This window comes from Dama dama, chromosome 4 (assembly GCF_033118175.1).
Source record: "Dama dama isolate Ldn47 chromosome 4, ASM3311817v1, whole genome shotgun sequence".
NCBI lineage: Eukaryota > Metazoa > Chordata > Mammalia > Artiodactyla > Cervidae > Dama > Dama dama.
The window spans coordinates 30,405,717-30,433,178 of NC_083684.1; the positions used below are offsets into that span (position 1 = coordinate 30,405,717).

Sequence of the window (27,462 nt, forward strand, 5' to 3'; positions counted from 1 at the left end):
GGCGGGGACTGGGCGGCCTCATTCATAGGGCCCTCGGTAGGAGCAGACACCTGAGGACGCAGAGCTTGCTGTCCCCTCACGATGTGGCTCGTCGCTCTGGTCCTGACTTCCCTCGCCATTTCCACGGCTTGGGGTGAGTCCTCCTGAAATGCAAATAGCGGGCGGTCTTTGGGAATCCTTGTGGGGGACCAGGGGGAGGAGAAGCGTACAGGGCAAAGCAGTGACAAGCCTCCGGGTCCGCAGCTGCCGAGTCCCGCTGCAGCGCGCGCTGTCAGGACTCTGAGGCTCGGCCAATTCCCGGCGGCGACAGGAGAAGAAGGGGAGGGTACACCCTGGGAGCCGCAGCTGCACCGGCCGTGCCACCTGCAGGAGGGCAGCCAGCTCACCTATCGCTGAGCAGCTGAGGACTTTGGCGAGCTCCGTGTGTTTCCCCCTTGATCATTAGTCCAATATAGCTAAAAGTGGGTTGCTGCTGCTGCCGCTTAGTCACTTCAGTCCTGTCCTACTCTTCGCGACCCCATAGACGGCAGCCCACCAGGCTCCGCCATCCCTGGGATTCTCCAGGGAAGAACACTGGAGTGGGTTGCCATTTCCTTCTCCAATGCATGAAAGTGAAAAGTGGGTTAGTGGAGTATTAATGTCCACTCTGGAGTCAGCGTGGGTGGGTTCCCATCCAAGGCAGCACTCTGTAGCTGTATGTTCTTAGACAAGGGATGTTTCTTTTCAGTGTCTCAGTTTTGCACCGCTAAAATGAGGGTGAGACTTCTATCTACATCATTGGGCTGTTGTAAGTGTGAAATGGGTTGTTTCTAAAGAGTGTCTGGAATTGGAGAAAGTGAAAAGACAGTGATTCATAAGTAAAAGAGTTGTTTTAACTTACAGTATATTAATAGACACTCTGAGGTGTGGTAAAACCCATAGATCAGGAGCCAATTGCCTTTTTTTTTCATTCATTTTTATTAGTTGGAGGCTAATTACTTTACAATATTGTAGTGGTTTTTGCCATACATTGACATGAATCAGCCATGGATTTACCTGTGTTCCCCATCCTTAAACCCTCTTCCACTTCCCTTCCCATCTAATCCCTCTGGGTCATCCCAGTGCACAATAGTTTCTTTTTCCCAGTTTCCCAGAGGAGGGGGTGTGACACCACCTGGTGGGCTAGAAGGTGAAGCACCAGGTGTGTGAGGGGCAGAGGAAGAAGGGAGGAATCAGGGCAAGAACTTTATCTTGGTTGGTGGACTGGGCTGGATAGGGTGAGGGAACTAGCTAATCTCCCCATGCTCTAGGGCTTAGGGACTGCCCACTACTGTTAGGTACTTTGCCCTAGAATGATTAGGGCAGGATGATAGTGGCCATTGTGGAGGGCCTGATGAAGAATGTGTTTGGGGTTCAGCCTCTGGCAGGCTAGAAAAGAAAGTTCATTCCTGTCTCGAGGGATCAGCTAACTCTGGGAGGGGCAGTCCCCCCAGAATCAGCAAGGCTCCCGGTATCAAAGCATCAGAATACACAGCATAGAAGACATGGTTACTACAAGGGTGCAGCAAGAGCCCTCAGAATGCATCTGTACCATTGTGTAGATGGAAAAACCGAGGCTCAGAGAGGGAACGTATGTATCCAAAGTCAGCTGGAAAATGACGCTCTGAATTCCATCCCTGTCTCCTGAGTCCAGGCCCAGTGCTCTGGCTGTCAGTGATCTGACAGCACTGTTTACACTGGGTTTAACCCTCCCCCTGGTGCTGTGACAGTGAGAGGCCTGAACTGAGGGTAAGAGCAGAGTAAGAAGCACATTAGAACTGATTATCCCCTTTCTGCTGGTTTATCTGGGTAGAGTCAGTCTCTTTCCATCTTTTACAATTCCATACTGGCTTCCTCCATTTCTTCAGGTGCCTCTTTTGTAAAATGGACATATTAATGTTTCCCTAGAGAGGCTTTTGTCATTGGAATGTCCACGTGGCACAGAGAAAGTACTCAATACACAGCATTACGTGTACCTCACGTGGTAACCGCTGCAGTTACCATCGTTGCCTATGCCCCACAGCTCATCACCCACTTTTCCACCTTTGCCAATTGGGCATCTGTCCACTTCACGTGTCTTGAAGGCTGTCATCAATGTGTCTATAAGACCAGATCTGGGTTATTCTTCTCTGTTCTGGCCACACGCTTTGAGGGAGAGGTTGTCCTTTTGTCTGTATCTAAAGAGGAACAATTGGGAGGGTGAGAGGCTGGAAATCATTTCCTGTAGGATGCTTAAACAAACTGCAGCTGTTGAGGATGGACAAGAGAGGATTTGAGAGATGAGCATGAACTGGGGTCACACTAAAGCCACCTGCCTCATGAAGGTGCAGGATGTCCCCGAGCAGCGAGGACTGGGTCTCACGTGGCAACGGTAGGAGACGCATTTGAGCCCAGTGAGAAGGAACTATCTGCTCCGTGGGAACGGGACAGACAGAATGTGACCCCCAGTCTCCCTCCCTCTGGTGACCCTGTGAGTTAGGAAGGACAGTTAGCTTCACTCTCTCTCAGATAAGAAGCTGAGGCTTAGAAAGTTGAGAGGACATTCAGGATCACACGGCAAAGGTAACAAAGTCCACCCAGAATCCAGTTCAAACCTTCACCACTGACGTGTCCTCATTTCCTCTCAATGTCCACCAGGGCTGCCACCCTCACCACCTATTGTGGAGACTTCTCAGGGCAGAGTCCTGGGAAAATATGTCAACTTGAAAGGATTTGCACAGCCTGTGGCCGTCTTCCTGGGAATTCCTTTTGCCAAGCCTCCTCTTGGATCCTTGAGGTTTGCTCCGCCGCAGCCTGCAGAGCCATGGACCTTCGTGAAGAATACCACCTCTTACCCTCCCAGGTAAGCCGGGGTGTGGCTTTTGGCATCTTTCGGCGGGGATGTTAGTCTCAAAGGGATGCAGGAAGGAGCCAAGGCAATCCTCTGAGTAGCTGATACTTTGTTCTGGAATCTGCAAGATATTGTAGATCCTTACCAGCATTCCAGAATTCTCACAGCACTGTAGAGCCTTTTATTCAACCAATATTTCTGGAGTACCTCCTGTGTGTCAGGCGTGTTCTAGTTTCCTGAGATCCATCAGTGAACCAAACAAAGATCCCACCCTCATGCAGCTTGCCTTTGTAGCAGGGAAAGACAGATCCTGAGCAATATGCAAGGTAACAGATTATATAATATGTAAGAATAGGCTAGTCGGACACGACTGAGCGACTGAACTGAGCTGAACTGAAGAATAGGCTATAAAACAAGGAGTTGAGCAGTGATGGGGGTGGGTCAGAAGTAATGATTCTGTGTATTCTCCTGTCTTGATCTTCACTGCAGCTGAGGAGTGAGGTGGACCAGGAGGTGTGTGGATGGGGAGTCTTTGGGGTATCACAAGTTCCTAACTCCCAGGTGTGACTGCTGCCTAGTAAGGAGGAGAGCAATGGTTGGTGTGTCCTAGTCACTGTGTCCATGTTGGGCAAAGAAGTCAAAGCCATCCCCCAGAACACCTAGGACATCTACATGCGTGGATCTCTGGGGATTTCCAGGATCTGCCCCATGCCGCTAGTTTCCACTCTTAGGTGAGGTCCAGAACCACGTCATTAACACAGAGAATGATGTGTCTGTCACTCTCTTCACTTAGGGAATTCCTAAGGTTTTAGGAACTCCTTGCAGGAAATAGGAAGACCAAAGATATATTTCTTATTATATCACAGTATCATATCACACAATACAGTTACCTTTTTTTTTTTTTTAAAACATAATTTTAAAATTTTATTTATTAAGTCTTTATTGGCTGCGCTAGGTCTTTGTTGCTGCACGTGGGCTTTCCCTAGTGGCAAGGAACAGGGGCTACTCTGCTGTTGAGATCCAGTGGCTTCTGTTTTTGGTGGCTTCTCTTGTGAAGCACGGGCTGTAGGGCTCGGACTCAGTCGTTGTGCACCCGGGCTTTGCTATCCCACGGCATGTGAGAGCGTCCCAGGCCGGGGAGCAAACCGATGTCCCTGCATTGCAAAGCAGACTCTTAACCATTGGACCACCAGGGAAGCCCGATACAGATACTTTGGATGTCTGCTTTGCTCATTTGTATCATGAACATGGTTATATGTCATTACACGTCACAGCCTGACATTAGATTACATTGGGTATTGAGGTATAGCTTATTTACCCAGTCTCTTATTTGGGACTGTTAAGTTCTTCTTGATATTTTTGATAGCATCATTAGCACTGTGATGAACATCCTCTAGCCAAACCTTTATGCACATTCACAGTAATTGGGGCTAAGTTCCAAGAAATGACATTTCTGAGTAAAAGAGTATCCCCTTTTGTTAAATTTCCTTTCAGAAATGTTCCAACTACACTCTTTCCATTAATATATGAAAACTTTCATTCACCAGACCCTAGCCAATGCTTGAGATTATTAAAAAATGTTTTGGCTATTGGATAGGCAAAATAATAATAAATATTAGCATAATTATTTATGTAATTTTAGAGTTTATTCTGCATTTATCTCCATACTAGTGATGTTGCACTCTCTTTCCCATTAAATTTTTATTGTCTCCTTTTATGAATACTATATCCCCTTGCCTTGGTGATCTGGGGAAAGCTCCCCGAGATGGAAATCAGAAGGGTCTCTTTGGGGCTATGACAGTCCCTTGATGGCTCTGTCATCCAAGCACCTCAGTGCTGGGGGCCGCCATGCCTGCTTTCTGGAAATCTGGAAATGTGGTTTATAATGTCCTCAGAAACATAAGCTGTTTATAGTCCTGGCTGTGTGACCTTGGGCAGGTTCTGTAACCTCTCTGTGCCACAGTGTTCTCAACTGTAAAGTGGGGATAATAATAGAAGCCATATCATGGGTCTGATCTGAAGAATTTTTAAAATACTTTTATTTATTTTATCAGTTATTTTTGGCTGTGCTGGGTCTTTGATGCTGTGCGGGCTTTATCTAATAGCAGACGGCGGGAGCTACTCTCTAGTTGCAGTGAGTGGACTTCTCGTTGCAGTGGCTTCTCTTGTGGGGCACCGGCTTCAGTAGTTGAGGCTCCCAGGCTCTCGAGCACAGACTTAGTACTTGTTGCTCAGAGGATTAGTTGCCCCGTGGCATGTGGGATCTTCCCAAATCAGGGATCGAACCTGTGTCTCCTGCACTGGCAGGCAGATTCTTTACCACTGAGCCACCAGGGAAGCCCCTGATCTGAAGATTTTGTGGTTGTTCAGTCCATAAGTTATGTCTGAATCTTGGCAACCTCATGGACTGTAGCCCATCAGGCTCCTCTGTCCTCCACTGTCTCCTGGACTCAAATTCATCTCCCTTGAGTCAGTGATGCTATCTAACCATCTCATCCTCTGCCACCCCCTTTTCCTTTTGCCTTCAATCTTTCCCAGCATCAGGGTCTTTTCCAACAAGTTGACTCTTAGTATCACGTGGCCAAAAGTATTGGAGTTTCAGCATCAGCAACAGTTATTCCAATGAATATTCAGGGTTGATTTCCTTTAGGATTGACTGGTTTGATCTTCTTGCAGTCCAAGGGACTCTCAAGAGTCTTCTCCAGCACCACAATTCAAAAGCCTCAATTCCTTAGCCTTCAGCCTTCTTTATGGACCAATTCTCACATCTATACATGACTCCTGGAAAAGCTATAGCTTTGACTGTTTGGACCTTTGTCGGCAAAGTGCTCTCTCTGCTTTTTAATATGCTGTCTAGGTTTGTCATAGCTTTCCTTACAAGGAGCAGTGTCTTTTAAATATTAAGTATTGCCTGTTACCACTGTTGGATCTTTCAGATCCTTTATTTGGGCAATGCATAACACTTGACAAGATGAGCTGACAGAATCTTAGCATGTCAGTGCTGCAAGACCCTTATAAAAATCATTCCCCTCACTTAGACATGGCAGACTGGGACCCAGAACAGAGAAGGAACCGCCCAACGTCACCCAGCATGTAAGTGGCAGAGGCAGAACTAGAACCAAATTCTCCTAATGTTGCACCACAAATATTTTGCCCTTGGCCTGTTGCATGCCTTAAATGATAGCCAACAGAGTGGCTTCTCACCGTTTTTGGAAATCTCCCGTTAACTGGAACTCCTGGTTGACCTGTAGAGGAGAGTGAGCACCCTGGACTCGCTATGCATCAGAGAGCCAGCTGCAACCAGAGCATGCAGGAAATGATCCACTTCCAGGCTCATAAGTAGCATCTTCTTGACACAATGCATTCCGAAGTCTCCTGAAAGGGGGAGGTGCCAGGCCTTCTCATTAGTCCTCTCCCCAGAAACCTTAGTGAGCCCTAGAGCCCCCTATCCTGACTCCCCGCACCCCGCCCCCAGGTAGCCGCTTACCCATTCCAGTGTCTGGAATCTGGTAAGACAGCTCTGTTTACAGGCTTAATTCTCCCAGTTCAAGACCTGGTCTCACTACAGGAGACATCTCCTTGATCAGCTCTTATTGAACAGCAGGAGTTCTTCTCTTTCCTTGCCCCTCCCAGGTGCTCCCAAAGCACAGTGTTGGCGGAAATGTCCTCTGAACTCATTAGCAACGGAACCGAGAGCATTAAGCCTAAATTTTCTGAAGACTGTCTTTACCTAAATATTTACACCCCTGCTGACTTGACAAAGAGAAGCAGGCTGCCGGTAAGCGGTGGGAATCCCTGGTCAAGGCTGGTGTAGACTGGAAGGGGATGAAGGTGGTGTTAAGTGTGGGGCCTTTTGGGCCAAGTGTCTTCTGGGGCCCCGGGGCTTTCTTTAGCACCACGGCCAAACCTCACATCAGGCAGCGCAGGTTGCCCACACCTGTTTCCCCTCAGCCAGAGTAGGGCTCCTGGGGGAGATGGCTTCACATCTGTAATGTATTTTAATTTTTCTGATGTCTCTCATGCTAATAGATGGATGAGAAGGATGACTTTTAATTACTAGATTAGAAATCTGATACCCAGAGAGTGTAAAATGTCATTTTCACAAAGTTAGAGCTGGAAGGAATCTTGGAGATGAGCCAACAAGCCAACCCTTCCTTTACAGACAGAGAAACTGAGGCCCAGTGAGGGGAAGGGGAGGTCACAGAGGAGGGTTGGCAGGACTGGAGCGCGGGGCCCCTGGAACAGCCGAGACCTCTCTGACACAGTCTAGCATGGAGCCTGTGTGTGGCCTTTCCTCAGCACACAGAGACCCTCTCTGACAGCTTTCTGTGTCACAGGTTGGAGGGCAGAGCCTGGAGCAACAAGCTTCTCCTGTCCTTTCCTTTGCCAACTATCAAGATTTTCTTGTAGTAAATTTCACTTCCTAATTATCTTTGGCCCAGGCTAGTGATGCAGTGAGTCAGCATTTCCAGAATAAATGGAGCCCAGAGACAGGGCAGCCTTCCAGACTCAGGTTGGAGGGTGGGGCTGGTCTGCTAGAAAAGGAGGGGTCAGTGGGGGTAGAGACAGGGCTGGGCGCACCCAGCCATCTCCCAGGAACACCCCTGGCATGGTGCCCAGATGTGGAGGAGGGTGTCTGAACTTGGGACTAGAAGCCTGAAGAGGTGGGGACAATTGATCACTCATGCATTCATTCACTTGCCTGTGACATACTTAGTGCTCCCACACACGTACTAGGAGTGGGGATGAAGAGAAAAGAGGAACGTAGAACTATGACCGCATAGCCCCTGCCTTTGAGGATGGGCACCGAGCTGGACTGGCTTCTTCAGCAAATCACTGCTGACCAGCCCTTGGCTCAGCCTGGACTCAAGAGATGAGTGCAAACTCAGTCCCTCCACCCGGAGGCAGTCAAGGATCGGAGGTGCTGGAGGAGCAGGGGCTCTGGGAGCCCGAGGCTGGAGAACCTCTACTGTGGACACAGACTCTGGAACTGCAGAGTCTGGGTGTAAATACTAGTGCTGCCTTTTACTGCCTGAGAGACCTGGCTCTGTTTCCTCAAATCAGGGATAATCACACGTGAGTTTTCAGTGATGAATATGAAGATTTATGGCAGTGTCTGGCACAGCACACGAGGCAACTTCCTGATGCATTAGTTAGAGTGGAAGGGAAGGAGTTCCTCCTGCCCCAGCAGCCAACCTACGGCACCATGGCCACTGGCTACTGTGTGCTGGGTGGCTCAACATATGGACTCTGCAGCCAGACTGCCTGGGTTCAAGGCTGCCTCCACTGCCTAGTAGCTGCGTGACCTCGGTGGTTAAGTGCCCCCGTTTTCCTGTCCATGAAACGGGATAATAGTAGTCCCTCGTTCATGGATGGGTTATTTTTAAATGCTTAAATTTTAAATGCTTAAATTGGCACATAGTTCATGCACAAATTTTTTGTTAATAAAATCATTACAATATTACTTTAGGTATTCTCACTTTCTTGCTATGTGAACTCCTTAAATTTGGGGACATGCATTATGAATGGCCTCAATTCTTACCGCAGTCCCTGGCACCTAGTAGGTTTTCAGATCACATTCATCAAATGGTTGAAGACTTCTTGGAGGAGGTGGTTTTTAGGCTGGGCTTTGGAGGATGGGTGAGATTTGGGGAGCAGAAGGAGGCAGTAGGAAGGTATATTAATATGAGGTACCACCCAGGGCATAGGCTTCTTGACATGATCATTCATTCACAGGAGAAGTTTAATTCACCACACAAAAGGTAACTAAGATGAAGCTGAAACAAGCTTTTAACCAAGGGCTTCTGCGTGCTGAGTGTGCTGAGCTGTGTGAGGGGTCCAGGAGTGAGGGTGTTGGGAGTGTTGGGGAGGAGATGATGCGTGAGCCTCGGCTGATCCCATGATGATGTTCTGAGCATGAAGAGCGCTGAGAGCAGGTGGCCCTGGGGCAGGGGAGACAGACAGGGGCAGCCAGGGTGCCCTAAGTTGGATGGTGGCCTGGGCCACAGCTGGAGACGGGTAGGTGACCAAACCAGACAGCCTCTGAGGTCTTCCCCAGCTCTGCTTCCTGTAACCTGTGTGGTTGCGTACCCCCCCATCCAGGTGATGGTGTGGATTCATGGAGGAGCTCTGCTGATGGGAGGAGCACCAATCTATGATGGGCTGGCCCTCTCTGCCCATGAAAACGTGGTGGTGGTGACCATTCAGTACCGCCTGGGCATCTGGGGATTCTTCAGGTAAGACCCTGGACTCTCCTGGTGGCACATTGTCCCCAGTGTGGGGGTGCCAAGACCACACTCTGGTCATGTAAGCCCTCAAGGGGATCCTTGCTAGGCTCCCTACTAAGACATTTGTGTCCCCTCCTAATTGGGCTCCTCTTACCTTCTCATTCCCCAGCCATCCTGGTCCACTTACTCCTGAGCTCTTACACATAAAACACCTAATCTACCTGACAAACTCCAGAGTGATCACTTAAGACATAAATGGAATCTTGTCATCTCTGCAATGGCTTCCCATCTTACTTACAATGACATGGATGTCCTCACCCAGACCCTCAGGACCCTCTGTAGCTGCATGTCCTAGACTCACACTTTTGTTCACTGGACCCCAGGGACTTTGCACTTGCTGTTTCTTCCACCAGGTATTCCCTTCTTTGTACATTTGTCAAGTCCATGTGCTCATAGGAAATGCTTAATAAATAGATGAAGGATGGATATGTAGAGCCCTACCGCAGAATAGGATGGAAGGAGATGAAGACCCCGTGTCAGGGCTATGGAAGCCCAGTCCTTTCCAGAAGGCTCACCTGGACCCCCAGCCCCATCTCTGGTCCTCAGGGCCCTGCCGGGACATCTCTGCTCCCAACCCCACCCTGTTCTCTCACTCACAGCACAGGGGACGAGCACAGCCGCGGGAACTGGGGCCACTTGGACCAGGTGGCCGCACTGCGCTGGGTCCAGGAGAACATTGCCACCTTTGGAGGGGATCCAGGCTCTGTGACCATCTCTGGAGTGTCAGCAGGAGGGGAAAGTGTCTCCGTTCTTGTAAGTCGTCCTGGCCCTGCTGTGGCTGCTGATGTGACCCCTTGCAGACCAGCCCATCTCGTCCTGGGATCTTTATTCCAAGACTTGGATTCAAGGCTGACCCAACTCTGCGCAACATCAGACGGTGGAAAGTTAATGGCCAGACTCCCTTGAGCCCCCGGGAAGCTCAGGGTCAACTGAGCCTCCGGGGCCGTAGCTGTAGCCACAGCTGCGACAAACACATTCTTCCTGTCCTGTGTCGGTTGAGCTCATCCTCTCCTTCTTAATCATTTTAACATTAGGACACTTAAAGTTTAACTTCTCTTTGAAAATAGAGGTGGGTGTAAATTATTAATAAGAGTAGGCAACTGTAAAGATGGACAAAGTGTTGTTATTTGGCTTGAAACCAATTCAGGAGGATGCAAGCACTAATAACAGTTTGGGGGTGCCCTCTGAGGGCATCTGGTTGCTTGTTCATGCCCAGCAGGGAGGGCAGCAGTCTCTGGGGTGAGGGATGGAGCTGGGCTGGGGGGAAGGAGAAGAAGAGGGATGTGGATTGGACAGGCGACAAGGGACACAGACGGGACCTGGGAGTGTGGTGTGGGGAGTGCTAATGAGGGAGACGCCAAGGGAGGCAAAGATGGAAAGTCAGATTAGAAGGGGCTGCAGCTGTGAGAAACCTTCCAATTACCTCACTACTGAGCACTATTACTGTCTTTTAAAACATGCGGGATCATAGTTGAATATTCAGAGAAAACTTTTTTTTATTTTATAAAATGGAGAAAAAAGAAAATCATAGATAACCCCCCCAAATAAAAATTCATCCACAATCCCATAGGCCAGTGGTTCCCACCATGGACAGTTTCGTTTTTCCAGTCTTTTTTCCATGCTGTTGTGCTGTTCTGTGCTTGGTCACTCAGTCATGTCCAGCTCTTGGCGACCCTGTGGACTATAGCCCACGAGGCTCCTCTGTCTACGGGGATTCTCCAGGCAAGAATACTGGAGTGGGTTGCCATGCCCTCCTCCAGGGGATCTTCCAGACCCAGGGATTGAACCCAGGTCTCCTGCACTGCAGGCAGATTCTTTACGATTTGAGCCCCCGAACAGCCCTTTTCCCATGAATCACCCTATCTATCATCTATCTGTATCTATGAGTTTTTAAACAGAAAAGCTTCCCTTAGATTATAGCGTATATGTTTCCCTAACCCTTAATTATTATTTCTTATGTTTTGTGTGCATGGTCATAAGTATTTCCTTGTAAGAATGAAAATACCTTATTTACCCAATGTCATATATTAAAACCTAGTGTTATTTCCACTCTTTACTGTTACAAATAACATGAACATCTTAGAGATTTTTGTTTGCTTCCAGAGAATTTTCCTTAAAAGCAATCCTGAGTAATGGAAATGGGAAATCAAAACTGTATGTTTAAATCGAAGCTAGAAACTTCCAGCTGCCTTTCAGATACTTTGACTGTTATGATCAGTGCATGCCTCACTCTGTACGCCTGGTTCCCTCTAGCAGAGGTTTTCTGGGAGAAGCTGGACTCTCCGGTCTCTCTAGGGAACAAGGTCAGTCAGGTCAAGCAAGGACCTGTCATGTCCACTGAGCCCCATGGTATCCATGGGAACAGCCCAGGACAGGGCTATGGATGGGTAGATCTCTTGAAGACCCCACTCCCCGTGAGCATAAACTCCCTTTCCTGCCACTCTCCTCCCAGGTTTTATCTCCCCTGGCCAAGAATCTCTTCCACCGGGCCATCTCAGAGAGTGGCGTTGCCCTCCTTCCTGGCCTGGTCAAGAAGGACTCTAAGGCTGAAGCTAAGGTAGGTCTCACACTGGACCGTCCCTACAGCATGCTCTGCTCTGCTGAAGTTGTCAAGGCCCTTTCTTACCACAGCGTCTGGCTGACATCCTCAAAATATCAGAGAAGTGAGGGTGGCTGACCAGGAAGGGTGAGGACACACCCCGCCCCACCTCCCGGTTCTCCTGCTAAGCAAACTGGGGCAAAGAGCAGAAGTACTTGTCACGGTCAGCCGGTGACGAGGGCAGAGCTGGACTCGGGCTCATGACTCTCGACTGCCACCCCCGGTGCACTTTGCCCTGACCATGCGTCCCGACGTGTGCCAGGTGTGGTGCGGGGCTGCACAGTGGGCAACGGCCTGTCATCTGTGTTGCCTCCCTCAGTGTCTGAGTCTGCTGAGCTCATTGGGCTCATGTGAGCCTGGAGTGGATTTTCCCTGGGGGCTTGTGACTGGGGTAGGTTCCTGGAGCATTCATTCATTCATTCACTCAACAATTAGTTTTGATATAATGTGACATCTGGCAACGTCATGAAGCTTCTATTATAATTTAGGAGATAGAGTAGTAATCATACAGCTGCAAAACTTATAAAATGTCAACTGTGACGAGCAATAGAGAAGAGGTACCTGATGTCAAAAGAATCCAAAAGGAGCACTTAGTCCAGTGGGTAGGGAGAGGTTATCAGGAAGGGCTACTGGAGAGAATAGTGATCAACAAGTTGAGATGAGAAGATTAAGCAGTAAATTACTTGGTAAGAAAAGAATATCCAGGAAGAGGGAACAGTGTCCTGTGTCCTGTGGCAGGAGCAGGTATCTCAAGTGAGAGAGGGAGGAAGGCCAATGTGGCCAGGGCAGAAAGTGCAGACAGGACCTGCAGAGAGCTCAGGATGGGGCCATCGGCAGGGCTACACTACATAGGACCTCGTGGGGAGCTTGTCTTTATTTGGAGAATGTTAGGAAGACAGGGCAGGGTGAGCAACACGAAGACCCTGCTGAGGAGTGTGCCTCAGAGAGTCAGTGATGTGGAGCATTTTGGTCAGGCTGGTTTGGTGGAGGGGTGGGGGCAGCAGCCACACTTAAAGGGAGGAATCTAAGACAATGAAGGAATCTAAGATTCTTATTCTTGCCCTCCCTCCCTCTCTCTCTCTCTCTCTCTCCCAACTCTGTCCACTACTTCCAGTCATTTCATTTATTCAGCAAACATCTTCTGAGCTCTGATTGCATGTCAGACACTGGACCAGGCTCCAGGCAGCCCGTGCACCCTCTCCAGGGTCCCACCATCCCGGCTCCTGACGTCTCCCGCATCTTCCCCTCTGGCTTCACTTTGCAAGTGACTGGCCTGAGGCCACATGACTGATAATTGGATGAGCCCAGATTCAAAATTAGACAGTGGGATCCTGGATTCCACGTTTTTAAGCTCCATACCCTGATGCCTGTCTTCAGTTTCAAGAATATTGTGCCCATTTTAACAGACATAAAGTAACAGTGCAGAGGCTGTGTAATTGGCATGACTGGGACCCAGGACCCACACAAACTGGTCTGGAGCATTTTCTTTTTCTTTCTTCTTCTTCCTTTTTTTTTTTTCAGTGTTTTGAACTTTAATTTTATCATTGTTTTTTTTAAATTATTAATTTTTTTTTTTTTTACTGTGCTGGGTGTTTGTGCTGTGTGCAGCCTTTCTCTAGTTGTGGTGCACAGGCTTCCTACTCTGGTGGGTTCTCTTGTTACCGAGCACGGGGTCTGCGATGTGGGGGCTTCAGTATTTGTGGCGCCTGGCTTTAGTTGCCCCACGGCAGGTGGAATCCTCCCAGACCAGGGATCAAACCCAGATCCCCTGTATTGGCAGGCGGATTCTTAACCACTGGACCACCAGGGAAGTCCTGGCCTGGGGTGTTTTCTGCTACCACGGGCTGCCTTTAGAAATGGAGGTTGGGACAGAACACCTCGTACTAATGGAGGGAGGAGACGTGTTTCTTGACTGCTGTCACCTGTGATCTCTGTAGCGAATTGCTGCCTTTGCTGGGTGCAAAACCACCACCTCGGCCGTCCTTGTTCACTGCCTGCGCCAGAAGACAGAGGACGAGCTCTTGGAGATAACGCAAAAGATGGTAAGAGCATCCATTCTCTTGGAAAAACAAGCCCCCCACCCTGGAAACGTGGCTGCAGGCTTCACCATTTCATCTTCAGTCCTCTTGCCCTAGAAAAATTACCTGGGATAGTTTCTCACCTTCCAGGACCAGTGTCAGCCTCTGAATCTGATTGGGGAACTGTTTTTCTTTATTATTATGAAATATCTCGAACTTTAGCAAAGTCAAAAAAAGAACGTAATGAACAATTAATAATCCTCTAGATCTATCAAAACTTATTTTTTCTATTCTCATTTTTAGATATATTTTTAAAACTTAAACATTGTATATTTCAGAGGTAACTACCATCCTGAACTTTAGGGACAGAAATATGACAAACAAATATTTTTGGAAAGATTATCACAATTTATCTTAGTTAACTTAGAAACCACTTCATTTTTAAGCCAATGGTGGGCCACTTTTCTAGATTTTTTAAGAGTCTGCCTCAGTTGTTATTCTAGGAAAGCTATACATCAAACCATTAATCCATCCAACCATCCATCCATTTATTCATCTATCCATCTATCTTATCATTCCTCTATCCAGTCCACAAATCCATTCAAAACTTTTCATTCATCTGTTATTAATTATCCATGCACCATCCAGGCACCGATATCCTCACTCCATCATCCATCCCTCCAAAATCAGGGATCCATCCATAACCCATCTACTATGTGTCATCCATGTATCCACTTGTCCATCTGACTCACCAGTACTCCACATACTGACCACTTCATCCATCCATGTATCTATGTTAAGTGTGGGAAGGGAGGGGTGGTAACAAGGAGGGTGATGCGAATGTGAATCGGGTATATAGTCCCTGCTCACAAGGAACGTTCCAGGGAGAAACACACCCACACACTTTGTGGGTTCTGTATGGTAGGAATACAGAGAGGGGAAGTGTCTGTTATACTAAGCAAGGATTTCACAGGGAAGGTGACCTGTGAGGCTTGATGGATGTCTGTGGCAGTGTCTCATCACAGAGAAGCCACAGTAGGACGGACACCCGGAAATACAGCACCAGCACCAATAGAAATTGTCCTCTGTGTCGGGGAGGGTTTGAAAGAAAGCCCAGAGTAACCGAAGCACCTGGGCTCTCTGTCTGGACTCCGGAGGGTATTCCTGGACCCCCAGAAACAAGTCTCTAACACTGGACTCTGATCTCTTTCCAGTGTGGCCTTGGGACTTAGATCCTGGCTTCTCAGGCTCACATGATGTGACCAATATATTCAAAGAATGAAAACACAACTGCTTTCTAATGCCTGAAAGGATGTAAATTTATTTCAGCACCTCTCAATCTGGCACATGAGGTCCAGTTTGTAAAGGGAGATTGGTTGGGGAACACATGTAAATCCATGGCTGATTCATGTCAATGTATGGCAAAAACCACTACAATATGGTAAAGTTATTAGCCTGCGACTAATAAAAATAATTGGGGGAAAAATAAAAAAATAAAGAGCAAAAAATTAATTCATTAAATAAAGGGAGATTGGTGACATTGGTAAAACCTGGAGCCTCTATAATCCTCCTGAGTTTCCTGAGATCATGTGGAAGTGTTTCCATGATTACCTTCTCTCGCTAACACACACACACAGACACACACACACACACGGATACACGCACCTGGATTGCAGGGCTACAACACATAATGGAGAGACCGTTTTTGGTGACCTCATACATACTGGTCAGGCCTGTTAGCTACAGTATAACAATAAAGTCAGTACAGTCGTGGTAAACTTACAACAAAGAGGATTTTCAGTGAGTTTGTATGAGTCAGGATTTTCTAATGCAAGATGAGAAAACTCATCTCAAAGTGCTTTGAGAAGAGAGGAATATGTTGTGACAGAATCTTCAGGTAACTCACTGACAAGTCCAGGAGTGGATGGCTTCAGGCATGGCTGGATCTGGATGCACTGTGTTATTAAGAATCTGTCTCTATCCCTCAGCTTTTACCTTTCTGTGTTGGCCTCACTGTTAGACAGATCTGGCCCCTAAGGAAGTTAAACAACAATACTCTAGTCTTACATCCTATCTGCTTAGAAACCCTCTTTCCCAACAACTCCAGCAAAAGTTTTGGGTAAACTCTATTGAATGGACATGGGCACGTGTCCATCCCTGAATTAATCTCTGTATTCAGGGATTTGGTACACCTGAGGTCACATACAGATGCCTGTAATCATGGAGTGAGAGTGGGGAAGAGGGGGTCCCCGAAAGGAAAATCGGGGTGTTGTTTCCTGGAGGAACAAGAAGGGGAAACGGGTGGAGGGCAGGGCAGGCACCAACAACAGTCCTCTGGGAGCTCCCCTCCCCCATCCCACCCCTGCATCCTGAGCTGGTGCCCAGGGGAGGGAGTCCTGCCCGCTTCCTTTCAGCCCAGCCAGGGAGGGGCCAGGAGGGAGCACTTGGTACCTTTGGGCACAGCTCACAGAGGTCAGCTTTCCTCCCAGGAAGCCTCCTCACCACAACCTCTGTCTTTGTCTTCACAGAACTTTTTCACTCTTGATTTCTTGGGAGACCCAACAAAGGTAAGGACCTTTGGTTTCTTAATTATGGGTTTTAAGTCTTGACACCTTTAAGCTCCAGTTATATATGAATGACAGAATTCTCCCATGCAGAGTCATAGTAGCTCCTTGTGATTACCCTGCTGATGTCCGGAGAGGGATAGAGTGCTGTCCAGGTGGCCCCGAAGGAGACCAGTCATCAGAGTAGAACCCAACACTCCGACCACGAGGCCAGTGCTGTCCATCGTCAACTCTGTGTCCCTGTCCCCAACCAGCCCATGGTCTTGTTTACATTCCTAAAATCGCCCTATTGGGAGAAGGTGAAGGAGAAACCTCCACTGCGGCGAGTGGAGATGACTGGGGAAGGGGCTCTTCAGGAGCCTTCACGAGGAGCCTGGATCGCCTCCTGGGGGGTTTCAGGTTGACTGTGCAAGTCGCACTGTTTGCAGGGATGTGGGGAAAGGAGCCATGAAATTCAGTCCTCAGGACACCACCCTCCTCCCAGCCACGTGTGAAACTCCAACAGCAGCCTCCATCTCCTTCGTCTCCTCCCACCTTCCAACGCTTCCTTCACCAGGTTCTGATGGCATTGCTTCTGTGGCGTCTCGGTCCTGGCCTCTCTGCAGATTCCTTGGGGAGTCTTACCTTAAAAGTTGTAGAGAGGATCAAAGGAGACCTAGTCAGTCAACAAATTGGGTTTTTTTTTAAGTATTTTGCATTTTTTTAAGTATTAAGTTGATTTGCAATGTTGGGCTGGTTTCTGGCATATAGTGAAATGATTCAGTTATACATACATATACACAATCTTTTTAATATTGTTTTCCATTATGGTTTATTACAGGATATTGAATATAACTCCCTCTGTAGGGGCTTGTTGCTTATCTGTTTTATATATAGGAGTTTGTATCTGCTAATCCCAAACTCCTCATTTATCCCTACTCGGCCCCTTTTCCCCTTTGGTAACCACAGTTTGTTTTCTGTCTGTGAGTCTGTTTTTGTTTTGTAAATAAGTGTATTTGTGTCATATTTTAGATTCCACATATAACTGATATCATATGGCATTTGACTTTCTCTTTCTGATTTACTTCACCTAGTATGGTAATCTCTGGGGCCATCCATGTTCCTGAAAATGGCATTGTTTCATCCTTTTTCATAACTGAAATATTCCATTGTATATATGTTCCATATCTTCTTTATACATTTATCTGTCGATGGACATTTATATTGCTTTTATGTCTTGGCTACTGTAAATAGGGCTATTTGGAACATTGAGATGTATGTGTCTTTTTGAATTAGAGTTTTCTCTGGATATCTGCCTGGAAGTGGGATTGCAGGGTCATATAATAATGATATTTTTAGCTTTTTAGGGAACCTCCATACCATTCTCCATGGTGGCTGCAGAAATTTACATTCCCACCAACAGTGTAGGAGGGTTCCCTTTTCTTCACAGAGATCAAACAAGGAGCTACTTTTTGTCTTTTTGTTTCATCTCTAATACCACTAACGTACGTTTTCATGGTCCTGTTTAGTGCCACGATTTGTATTCCTGAGTTTTGTGCTGTCAGTTTTGCTGTTTAAAATAATCCCTGACCACGGGCAGAAGGGCTGTCTAGTGTGCCTAAGTGCAGGCAGCCTACGAAGCGTCTGACTTGTGAGAAATACGAGTGAGAGACAAACTGCCTTCAGGCCTGGGTGACAGTGTTAATGAGTCAACAATGCAGAGCATCCGGAATAAGAAAAGGTTATTTGCCAATCAGTGCCTTGAGCTGCTTAGGAATATGCTAAAGTAACCTCTATAGCGTGTGACGAAGCCTTGAGAAACAAGCTTTGTTTGTGATTTTATGAGATGAAGGTGAATAAAAAAAAGCATAGTGGGCGGCACTGTTGTGAGGCTGACAGCCAAGGGCTTTAGAGTCGCATCACCCAGGAAACCGCTGAGTCCTTGTTGGCTGTTGTCTTCTTTTCTTTCCCTAGCTCCTTCTTCTATTATTTACTTAGTTTTGGCTGTGCTGGGTCTTCACTGCTGCACGGGCTTTTGCCCAGTTGCAGCGTCATGGTCTCCTCTCTAGTTGCGGTGTTCAGGCTTCTCACTTCTGTGGCTTCTCTTGTTGTGGAGCACAGGCTCTAGGCACATGGCAGCCTCTGGGCTTAGTTGCCCCGAGGCCTGTGGGATCTTCCCGGACCAGGGATTAAACCCCATGTCCCCTGCATTGGCAGACAGTCTCTTAACTGGGGGACCACCAGGGAACTCCGTCACAGTCACTTTTTAGACTTAAGTACCACAAATAATGAGAGCTGAATGAGACTGGAAAGAGACATATAGATGTGTGTGTATATATATATATATATATACATACTTCAAATATATGCACATTATATTATATATTTTTATACCAAATTGACTGAAGATCTGGCCCCATCACCTGACCCCTGCTGCCCCTGGTCAGAGTTCTCCCCTCTGGGGTCCACACAGTTATCCCCCTTTGTTAGGACTCAGGTGTCTGATACTGGTCACGGGCTTTAGCAGGTGGAGAGGGAGATGCGGTGTGACCTGGAAGGGGAAGCACAGACCCTACTCTGCCCTCTTCTCCAGACCTATCCTTTCCTGCCCACCGTGGTGGACGGAGTGGTGCTGCCAAAGATGCCCATAGAGATGCTGGCTGAAAAGAACTTCAACACCGTTCCCTACATCGTCGGAATCAACAAGCAAGAGTTTGGCTGGATTCTGCCATTGGTGAGAAATTCAGGCCTCATAGACTTATCTCCCGTGCCCGTCACATCACCCTCCCATCTGTGGTCACAGACCTCTCTCTGGGACCAGGGCAGCTGTCCCCTTCATACAAGTTGACATTTCCATGGAAACCATCTCTGATGGTCCACACTGTCATCTGGGTGCTGCAGTTCTGGGTACCCGCATCCCCACACACTCTCTGATTGTCCTCCCATCCATGAATCCCGAAATGTCGGTTCCAGGAGGGCTGGTGAAGATCATCACGGGGCAGATGAAAAACCCAAGGCCTGAAAAGAGGAAGGGGCTCGGGAGTTAAGGAGAGTGGGGCTTGGAACCTGCAGCCTCTCTCCTCAGGCTTGCTGCTTTCATACTTTCTCCATAAAATTACCCCCACCCCACCCATGCTCTCAGTCATCTCACTGGAAAGATTCAGAGGAGCCTGCTTCCTCCTGAGCTAAAATTGACTTCTAAAATTAGGAAGGGCTTTCCCTTCTGACAGAGATAAACAAAGCCAGACCCTAGGTGAAGTGGTAACAGATTTGATTCAGTTACGTCGCTGCTAGAGGGAAACGATCCATCCTGAACTGAACCCAATCCCTGAAATGAAAGCCTGGAGCTTATTTAATGAGTGGGTGGGAGTGGGGTGGGGTGGGGTGGATTGTCCATGTGACTGGACCAGCCTGTTATCCTCTCAAAGAGTTATAAAGTAACTGCTCTAAGAGGGAGTTCAGGGACCAACCTGCCTATCATCAGGTTTTGATAGAACAAATAGTAAAATTTCCTGGCAGCCCAGAGCTCTTTAAGGGGGCCTGTGGTCATCCTGGGGACATGGCCTTAAGGTTCCTTTAGCTGTCCTGGAGTTTGGTCAAGTCTCTTAGGGCCGAGTTTTAATGGAGTTGTTATGTGCAGAGTTCAATGGTTCTTCAGAATGATTTCAGAGGTTATAGCAAAGGACCAAGGTCATAATGGCAGGATTTGGGGCTCTCTCAGTTATCTGACTAGCAAAGCTGCCTGTAAAGCCCCTGGGTCAGGAAGATCCCCTGGAGTAGGGAATGGCTACCCACTCCAGTATTCTTGCCTGGAGTATTCCACTAACAGAGGAGCCTGGTGGGCTACAGTGGATGGGGTCGCAAAGAGTCAGACACGACTGAGCTACTAACACTTTCACTTTTTTTTCCAGTTCTCTGACACAGGTGGGGTACTGGTGCAGTCCATGTCATCTGCCCCAGAGCCCTTCATTTCAACACTAGGCTCGCTGAAATTTTCCCTCTCTCTCTCGACCACTCTGGGGACTCTAATCCACACACACACGCATACACACACAGACTAGGACAGCTTCCCTTAACAATTACATTATCCTTTTTACACTCCCTGGTTTCTGGATATGAAAGTCCATTTGAGTCCAAAACTCATCAAAAACCCATGTCCTACGAAGACATGACAAAGTGACCTTCAGCCTCCATTTAGTTTGGTCTGTGGGTCACTTTGGTTTTTCCTGCTATTCCCTGATGATTTCACAATTGCTTAACCTTTGTTTTAACAGCTCATGGGCTTCCCACTCTCTGCAGGCAAGATGGACCAGGAGATGGCCACGTCACTGGTGTGGAAGTCCTATCCCATCCTTGTAAGACTCTAGGAATCACAGGAACTGGCTGAGCACCAAAAGGGGAAGGGGCTTGTTCCCAATTGCAGAGCAGCTAATGGCAGAATGAAGACTGGGACTCAGGGTGGGGGTGGTTCAGCTCCTACTTTTCTGCCTTTCCGCCTCACCACCAGAGGTGGGCAGGAACAGTGGCCTGGGGCCTGAGAGGTTCACCACTAATGCAAGCCTTCCTCCCTGGCTGGGGAAGCCTGGGCTATTGACTAGACTTGGTGGTCACTTTAACTTTTGATCTATTTCAGAACATCCCTGAGGAACTGGCTCCAGTGGCCACTGACAAGTATTTAGGAGGGACACATGACCCTGTCCAAAAGAAAGACCTGCTCCTGGACTTGATGGCAGATGGGTTGCTTTGTGTCCCATCTGTGAACACGGCCCGTTACCACAGAGGTGAGTCTTCGACATTGGACAGGAGAGGGACACTGACCCCACCAGCTTCACACTGTATTCTGTCTTAGCCCTCAGCATAGAAAGATATAAGAAAACGTCAAGGTCCATTCCATATAGCCAGGGGCGGGGCACTGTCCTATTTTGATTTCCACCAGAAGCAGACTCTGAGAAAAGGGTCTAAATGCAGGTAGTGTATTTGGGGTGATCCCAGGTAACAGTGGTAGAGGAGTGGGAAAGGGACAAGAATGGAGAAGGAAGTCAGCCTACACGGTGCTGTCAGGCAAGTGTCCCCCATGGACACCTGGAGCTGGGGAGCTCTGGGAAACCAGCAGAAGACGTGGTCAGGGTTTTCCCGAGTGAGTGACAGGAGAGCTGGCGTGTTTATCCTCCAGCTTTGATGAGTCGTCAGCTGAAGGCTGTTCCCAAGGGCAGTTAATTCCCTGGTGCTTTGACCTACTGCACATGTGGGCAGAGTGGTCTCTGGCTGCCGAAGACCTCAGGCAAAGAGCTACAGATGCAGGAGGTGGAACTCCGGCCAGTGTGCCCAGAAGCAGGGGACATGGGGAGACACCTACAGTCTCTGCCCCGGGGTCTCTCACCTGAATTACAGTAGTCTGTGGGGCCACAGGGCAAATATTGGAGGTTTTGTCTTAGAAGCCTTCCAAGGTCAGAGCTAGTCAAACCAGTTTGTTAACCAGTGGAGCTGGGGATAGCGTGAGGCCAAGCGTAGGATCAGGAATGTTGCCTGGGACCAAGAAAACCCAAAGGACTGAGCCGAGGGAGGTATGGGGCAAGTGGTCTGGAGAATGTTGATGTCTGCAGCTGGCCTTGTTCCATGCCAGTGTGTGCTGGGTCTATCGCAGGATCTTTCAGCGCATCCCAAGACTGTGTGTGAGGGGGCCCTAGGGGCATGAGGCCAAGGATGGAGGAGCTCACCTGGACAGGAGGTGTCCTTTTGGAGTGCCTTGCTGAGGTCCTCACAGGACCCTCCCTTTCCAGGAGCTGTCTCTCACCTAGGGTGCAAGGCAGGACGTGGTTCTCTGACCCAGACCACTCTTTCTAAGCATGCTAGAAGGGTTTTAGAATGTGGGACTGTATAAGCATAATAAAAAGTAGCTACAGCTGACCTACCAGGTCCCCCCAGTTCAATATAGTCATGGATAGATGCTGGTTACCCTTCCTCCTCCCCAGGGTCTTGATGAAGCTCTTCAGCCAGGGGCTGCCTGGGGTCACAACTCTTCTTTCACAAACTCGGTCTTGTCTCTCCATACACGTGGTTTCCTCCGCCTCATTGTCTGTTCAGTCATCCTGGATGCATCAGGACGTGTCAGACCCCCATCAGAGTCATTTTTGCTTGGACTTCCCAGACTTTATCAACATTATGCTTTCCTTTTTTAAACTTTTCTTACTTAAGTCTTTTTTTTATACAGAAGAGAACTTATTCTGAATATAAAAATTAACGTCTTACAGTTGTAGCACATTTTGAAAATACGGAAACACAAAGAAGAAACTAGAAATTTGTAATTTCTAGTCAAGTTTCTAATCAAAGCTAGCTCTGACCTTGGAAGTTTTCAAAATTCATAGAAATATCTGCTATTAATTTTTGACATATTTTCTTCCTTAATCTTCCCATGCCTTACATATAATTAAATATTAATTTTATATTGTGTTTATTTTCATGGAATCCTATATGGTAAGCATTTCCTCAATGTCAATGAAAACTCATAAAAAGCACCCATTATCTCATGGAATAATACATTAAAATTTACTTTAGTATTCCTGTCCTATTGGATATTGAGGCAGGCTGACCATACTTTGATGCTATAAAACATTATGCTCAGCCTTATGTGCATATATCTTTATCCAAATCTCTGATGATTTTTTTTTAGATTTATTTACTAAAGGTTTAATTACTAGGCTAGCTTGTAGGACCATTTTAAAGATCTTGATATATATTGTTAAATTGCTTCCAGTATATCAGAATGAGTATTTCCTAATTCTCTCTGTTGAGATACTCAGATTAAAAAATAAAAGTAATGCTGCCAATTTCATAAGCCCCTCCTTACCACATAAAGAAAAAAGAATATCACACTGTTTAAATTTGTATATTTTTTTATTGCTAGCTCTTTCCTTCCCTCTGCTTTTCTTATTGTTCCTAAATGTTATTATTCAAACATGTGCCCTACTTATTCTTTTGAAGACTCGTGTTGTGGTTGTAGGAATTTAATAAATCTCAGAAGTTTAAGGCAGAAATGTTAAAAAGAAAAAAATGAACAGAAATATCTTTTGGGCAACATGCTCCCCAAAATAATTTCTCCCGTTCATGAAAGTTCTTTCCCCTATGGTTAGATCATGAATTCTTTCTAAAACTTTAAAATGTCAGAGCCAAGGTTGAAGCCCCTCCTTATGGCAATCTCTGCTTGACCTTGAAGTAAAGTAAAATCGTTCAGTCGTGTCCTACTCTTTGTGTCCCCATGGACTGTAGCCTACCAGGCTCCTCTGTCCATGGGATTTTCCAGGCGACAGTACTGGGGTGGGTTGCCATTTCCCTCTCCAGGGGATCTTCCCGACCCAGGGATCAAACCTGGGTCTCCAGCATTGCAGACAGATTCTTTACCATCTGAGCCACCAGGGAAGCCCACACCTTGAAGCAACTATTTAATAAGAGGCTTGTGGGCCCACAGAGGACTACTTCCTCCAAAAACCACCTCTTGCTAAAGCAAAGTGCAAAGGTGGGAAATGGGGAAGGCAATGAAACAAAATAATTTACATCCTCCTGTCAGGATGGCACATATTGTTAAACTACTGTGTGGGGAAATTTTAATGATATGAGGCAATTATTATGGTCATATGTAATAACACATACAATAGTATCATAATTTTATATGCATAAGTGGAATAAGTTCTGAAATATTAACAGAGGTTTCTCTGAGCAGTGCGATTGTAAGTGATCATTTTGTTCATTTTCCTTTTTTTTTTTAGGCATTTTCCAAATGTGATAGTATCCCCAAGGTGGGGAGGGGATGTTGTGCTATCTCCCCACCAGTCTGCCTTAGGGCCTGACCCTTCCCCATTAGAGTCACTGGCTGTGGCATAATGATTAATGCAAAGCACAGAGGTCCCCAGGTGGGGAGCCCATGAGTTAGCCCTGAAGGAACAAGATGGGCATCTCTGCTGAGCATCAGCAGGAAAACTGACATCTTCCTGGGGCTTCGAGAGGGGAGAGGAGCGGGGAGGAGAGAGCCCAGGAGAGAGGGGCTGTCCCCTTCCTCAGCCCCTTCTCCCCTCTGCCACTGCTGCACACTCCCCAGGCCACGCAGGAAGCAAGACACATGAGAGGACAGACACAAAGGAAATGAAATGCCAGACTGAGGTTTCCCGAGACACGGGGAGCAAATTTTCCCCTTTCTGCAGAGGTTTGTATTTAAGTCTGCACGTTCAGGCTCACAACTTGAATTTACTTCACTCTTGTTGGAATACATGTGAGAATCACTGGCAAGGTTCAAAAATGGACATAATGGAAGACACCTGTCAGGCTGCAGGTATTCTCAAAGGAAATGGAAGACTAGCCTGTTAGCAATGAGATGCAATAAAGTGTGCATGTATGGACATCCTTGTGTGTGGATGCATCAAAAGGGGCTTGTGTGAACTGACCCAGTGCCCCTATAATTTATTTAGAATGGAGCTACTCAAGGTTTGAACCCACTCCAGTACTCTTGCCTGGAAAATCCCATGGATGGAGAAGCTGCCGTCTATGGGGTCGCAGAGAGTCGGACACGACTGAAGCGACTTAGCAGCAGCAGCAGCAGCAACTCCAGGTTTCACCATTCATTCATTCACTCCTCACTTACTCATTCAGTAAATACACAACTCAAATCCTTTTCCGCCTCCCCCAACTACGCACCCTTAAGCAAGTGATGAAAAATTTCCAGAATTTTTCATGTGCCCATAACCAGGGGCGTCCTGTAGGAACACACAAGGCTGGCACACGGTTGGCTCTCACAGTGGGCAGCTGCTACTAATGCTGTTGTTGTTCACTCAGGACTCGGCCTGCCCCCAGTTTCTGATTGCTCACAGCCCCCCGGAGACGGACACCATCAGGTGTGTGTCTACTGAAGGGAACTGTGTATGAATCCATGTTTTCCAGATGCTGGAGTCCCGACCTACATGTACGAGTTTCAGTATCGCCCAAGCTTCTCATCAGAGCTGAAACCCAAGACGGTGATAGGCGACCATGGGGATGAAGTCTTCTCTGTCCTTGGTGCTCCAATTTTGAAAGGTTATGGCCCTTTGGTGACTATAAACTTGGAGTTAGGAGATCGGGGTTCAAGTTTGTTTGGTGACCTTGGGCAACTTTCTCCTTCTCTCCAGTCTTAGTTTCCCAAATTCACCATCACAGGGTGGAAGGACAAAGGTCCCAGCCATTCTCTTGCTCTAACGTACCTGATGGAGAATGCGTATCCTTGTGCCCTCACCCATGGTCACTCTAAGAATCCAGACCTGGGCATCAGCAAGACGGGAGCTCGGTCGCCTGCAGGGCCCTGCTCAGAGCTAGAAGGCTACCACTCACTCTGCCCTCACAAGAACACATCAGAATGTGCGTGAGGGTAAAGTTAGAGTTGTTATTACCCTTGAATCCGGACTAACATGTGTGTCTCTATCCAACCGTCTATCTAAAACTGGTATCTTTTAATATCGTAATATATCTAGGTGGTAATATATTTTTAAAAAAACTTTTCACAGATGTCTTCAATGCCTTAACCATTAGCAATTACAGACAAATTGTGTGTGACACATCACAGAACTATTCATTACACACAGTGCCTCTGGGCATTTCCTGGTTGGGTGACTTTTGCGGGATCTTGCAGCTTGGTTATTTTCCAGATTCTGTGAAAATATGTGTGGATCAAGGACACTGAGAAAAGACCCAAAGGAGAGCATCCTGGGAGGTGGGGTTAGTCTAGCAGAAACCCTGGGGTATGTCCCTGAAACACTGAAGGGGGAAGGGCAGTCAGGACGGCACAGAAGACAAGGCGATATGCTTCTGGATCGACTCCAGCCCTTCATGAGCCCAGCCTCAGTCCCCAGACTGTCAAGCTTGAAGTCCACTTGTGTTACCCAAGATCTTCTTAAAATGCAGGCTTAGACTCAGTAGGTCTGGAGTAAGGCCCCCATTTCTGAATTTATTAACAATTTCTCAAGTGCTGCTACTGCCCATGAACCACACTTTGAGCAGCAATGGCTTTGTCCCCTCCCCACAGATGGTGCCTCAGAAGAAGAGATCAATCTCAGCAAGATGGTGATGAAATTCTGGGCCAACTTTGCTCGGAATGGGTGAGCTGCCTGCAGACATGGAGCGCGGTTGGGAAGGGACAGGGCGTGTCTGTTGGGTGGGGGGAGCTTCCAACGTGTGATGGTCATGCACCCCGCCCTGTGACCTCTCAGATGAGAGCTCCCCATGATGGACTGGCTGCCCACGACATGGTCAGCCTCCTGTCTCTGGAGGCATATGAGCCTTTGGCAGAAATGAAACCATGGGGTCCCTGACAATCTCAGAGGTCCAAGACCACACAGCAGCTTTGGGGAATTTCTGTTTGATTTTGTTCCAGGAACCCCAATGGGGAGGGGCTTCCCCACTGGCCAGCATATGACCAGAAAGAAGGGTACCTTCAGATTGGTGTCAACACTCGGGCAGCCGAGAAGCTGAAAAGTGAGAAAGTGGCTTTCTGGAATGAGCTTCTGTCCCAGGACGCAGCAAAGAAGGCCCCACAGTCAAAACACGTTGAGCTGTAAACAGGGGGTTTCTATAGAAGTGTTTATGTGCCAAAGAGGCGTCTTATTGTGAAGTCTGAGGAATTATCCGATGGGAGTGGCAGAGGTCAGGGAGGGGGAGTTTCTGTTTCTGTGGCCTCAATTTGGAAATAAATGTTCTTTTGGAGACCAAGTCGATGTCTTTGTCTTGCGCTGGAATGAAGCCATCCTCCTCAGTGAGAGAAGGATGAAGACAGTGGGCACCATTGGCAAGAAGGTGCTCTGGCTGTTCTGGCTCCACCTCTGAGCGTGCAGAGTGGAGCAGGCTGGGCCCTGGGAGGTGCTGAGGGGGACACTGCATCTGCTCCATGCCTCTGGGCCATGCACAACTCCAGTGAGAGGATGTGGGGAACCAGAGTGCCAAGTCCCCCTCGTCCATGTGGTGCTGCCTGTGGAGATGGAAGCAACACAGACTGAGGATGTCCCTGGAGTGGGAAAGAGGGGACTGCGCAAGGCGAGACTGAGGCATGGCTGCCTGGCCCTTCCTGGCCCTCCCGCAATCTACACTTCTTCCTTCAACTTACGGATTGTCCTTCCAGGCCCCTCCCTGTGGCCATCTCTTCCAACAGCTCATC

General features: G+C 47.8%; 1 protein-coding gene across 2 annotated transcripts; it reads left to right on the forward strand.

The window, feature by feature from the left end:
* On the forward strand, nucleotides 1–27,020 carry LOC133053997 (liver carboxylesterase-like). 2 transcript variants are annotated; one of them, XM_061138545.1, is made up of 14 exons: nucleotides 1–133; nucleotides 2,656–2,860; nucleotides 6,482–6,626; nucleotides 8,951–9,084; nucleotides 9,735–9,888; nucleotides 11,588–11,692; nucleotides 13,672–13,776; nucleotides 16,281–16,319; nucleotides 18,820–19,029; nucleotides 20,570–20,650; nucleotides 20,929–21,076; nucleotides 25,224–25,355; nucleotides 26,338–26,410; nucleotides 26,686–27,020. In XM_061138545.1, exons 1-14 carry the CDS (start codon nucleotides 82–84, stop codon nucleotides 26,867–26,869), a joined length of 1,767 nt encoding a protein of 588 aa, XP_060994528.1. In that variant the 5' UTR covers nucleotides 1–81; the 3' UTR covers nucleotides 26,870–27,020. The 2 variants fall into 2 exon arrangements, with proteins under 2 accessions (XP_060994528.1, XP_060994529.1); XM_061138546.1 differs by having other exon boundaries at nucleotides 18,889–19,029.
* Nucleotides 27,021–27,462: the final 442 nt, after the last annotated feature.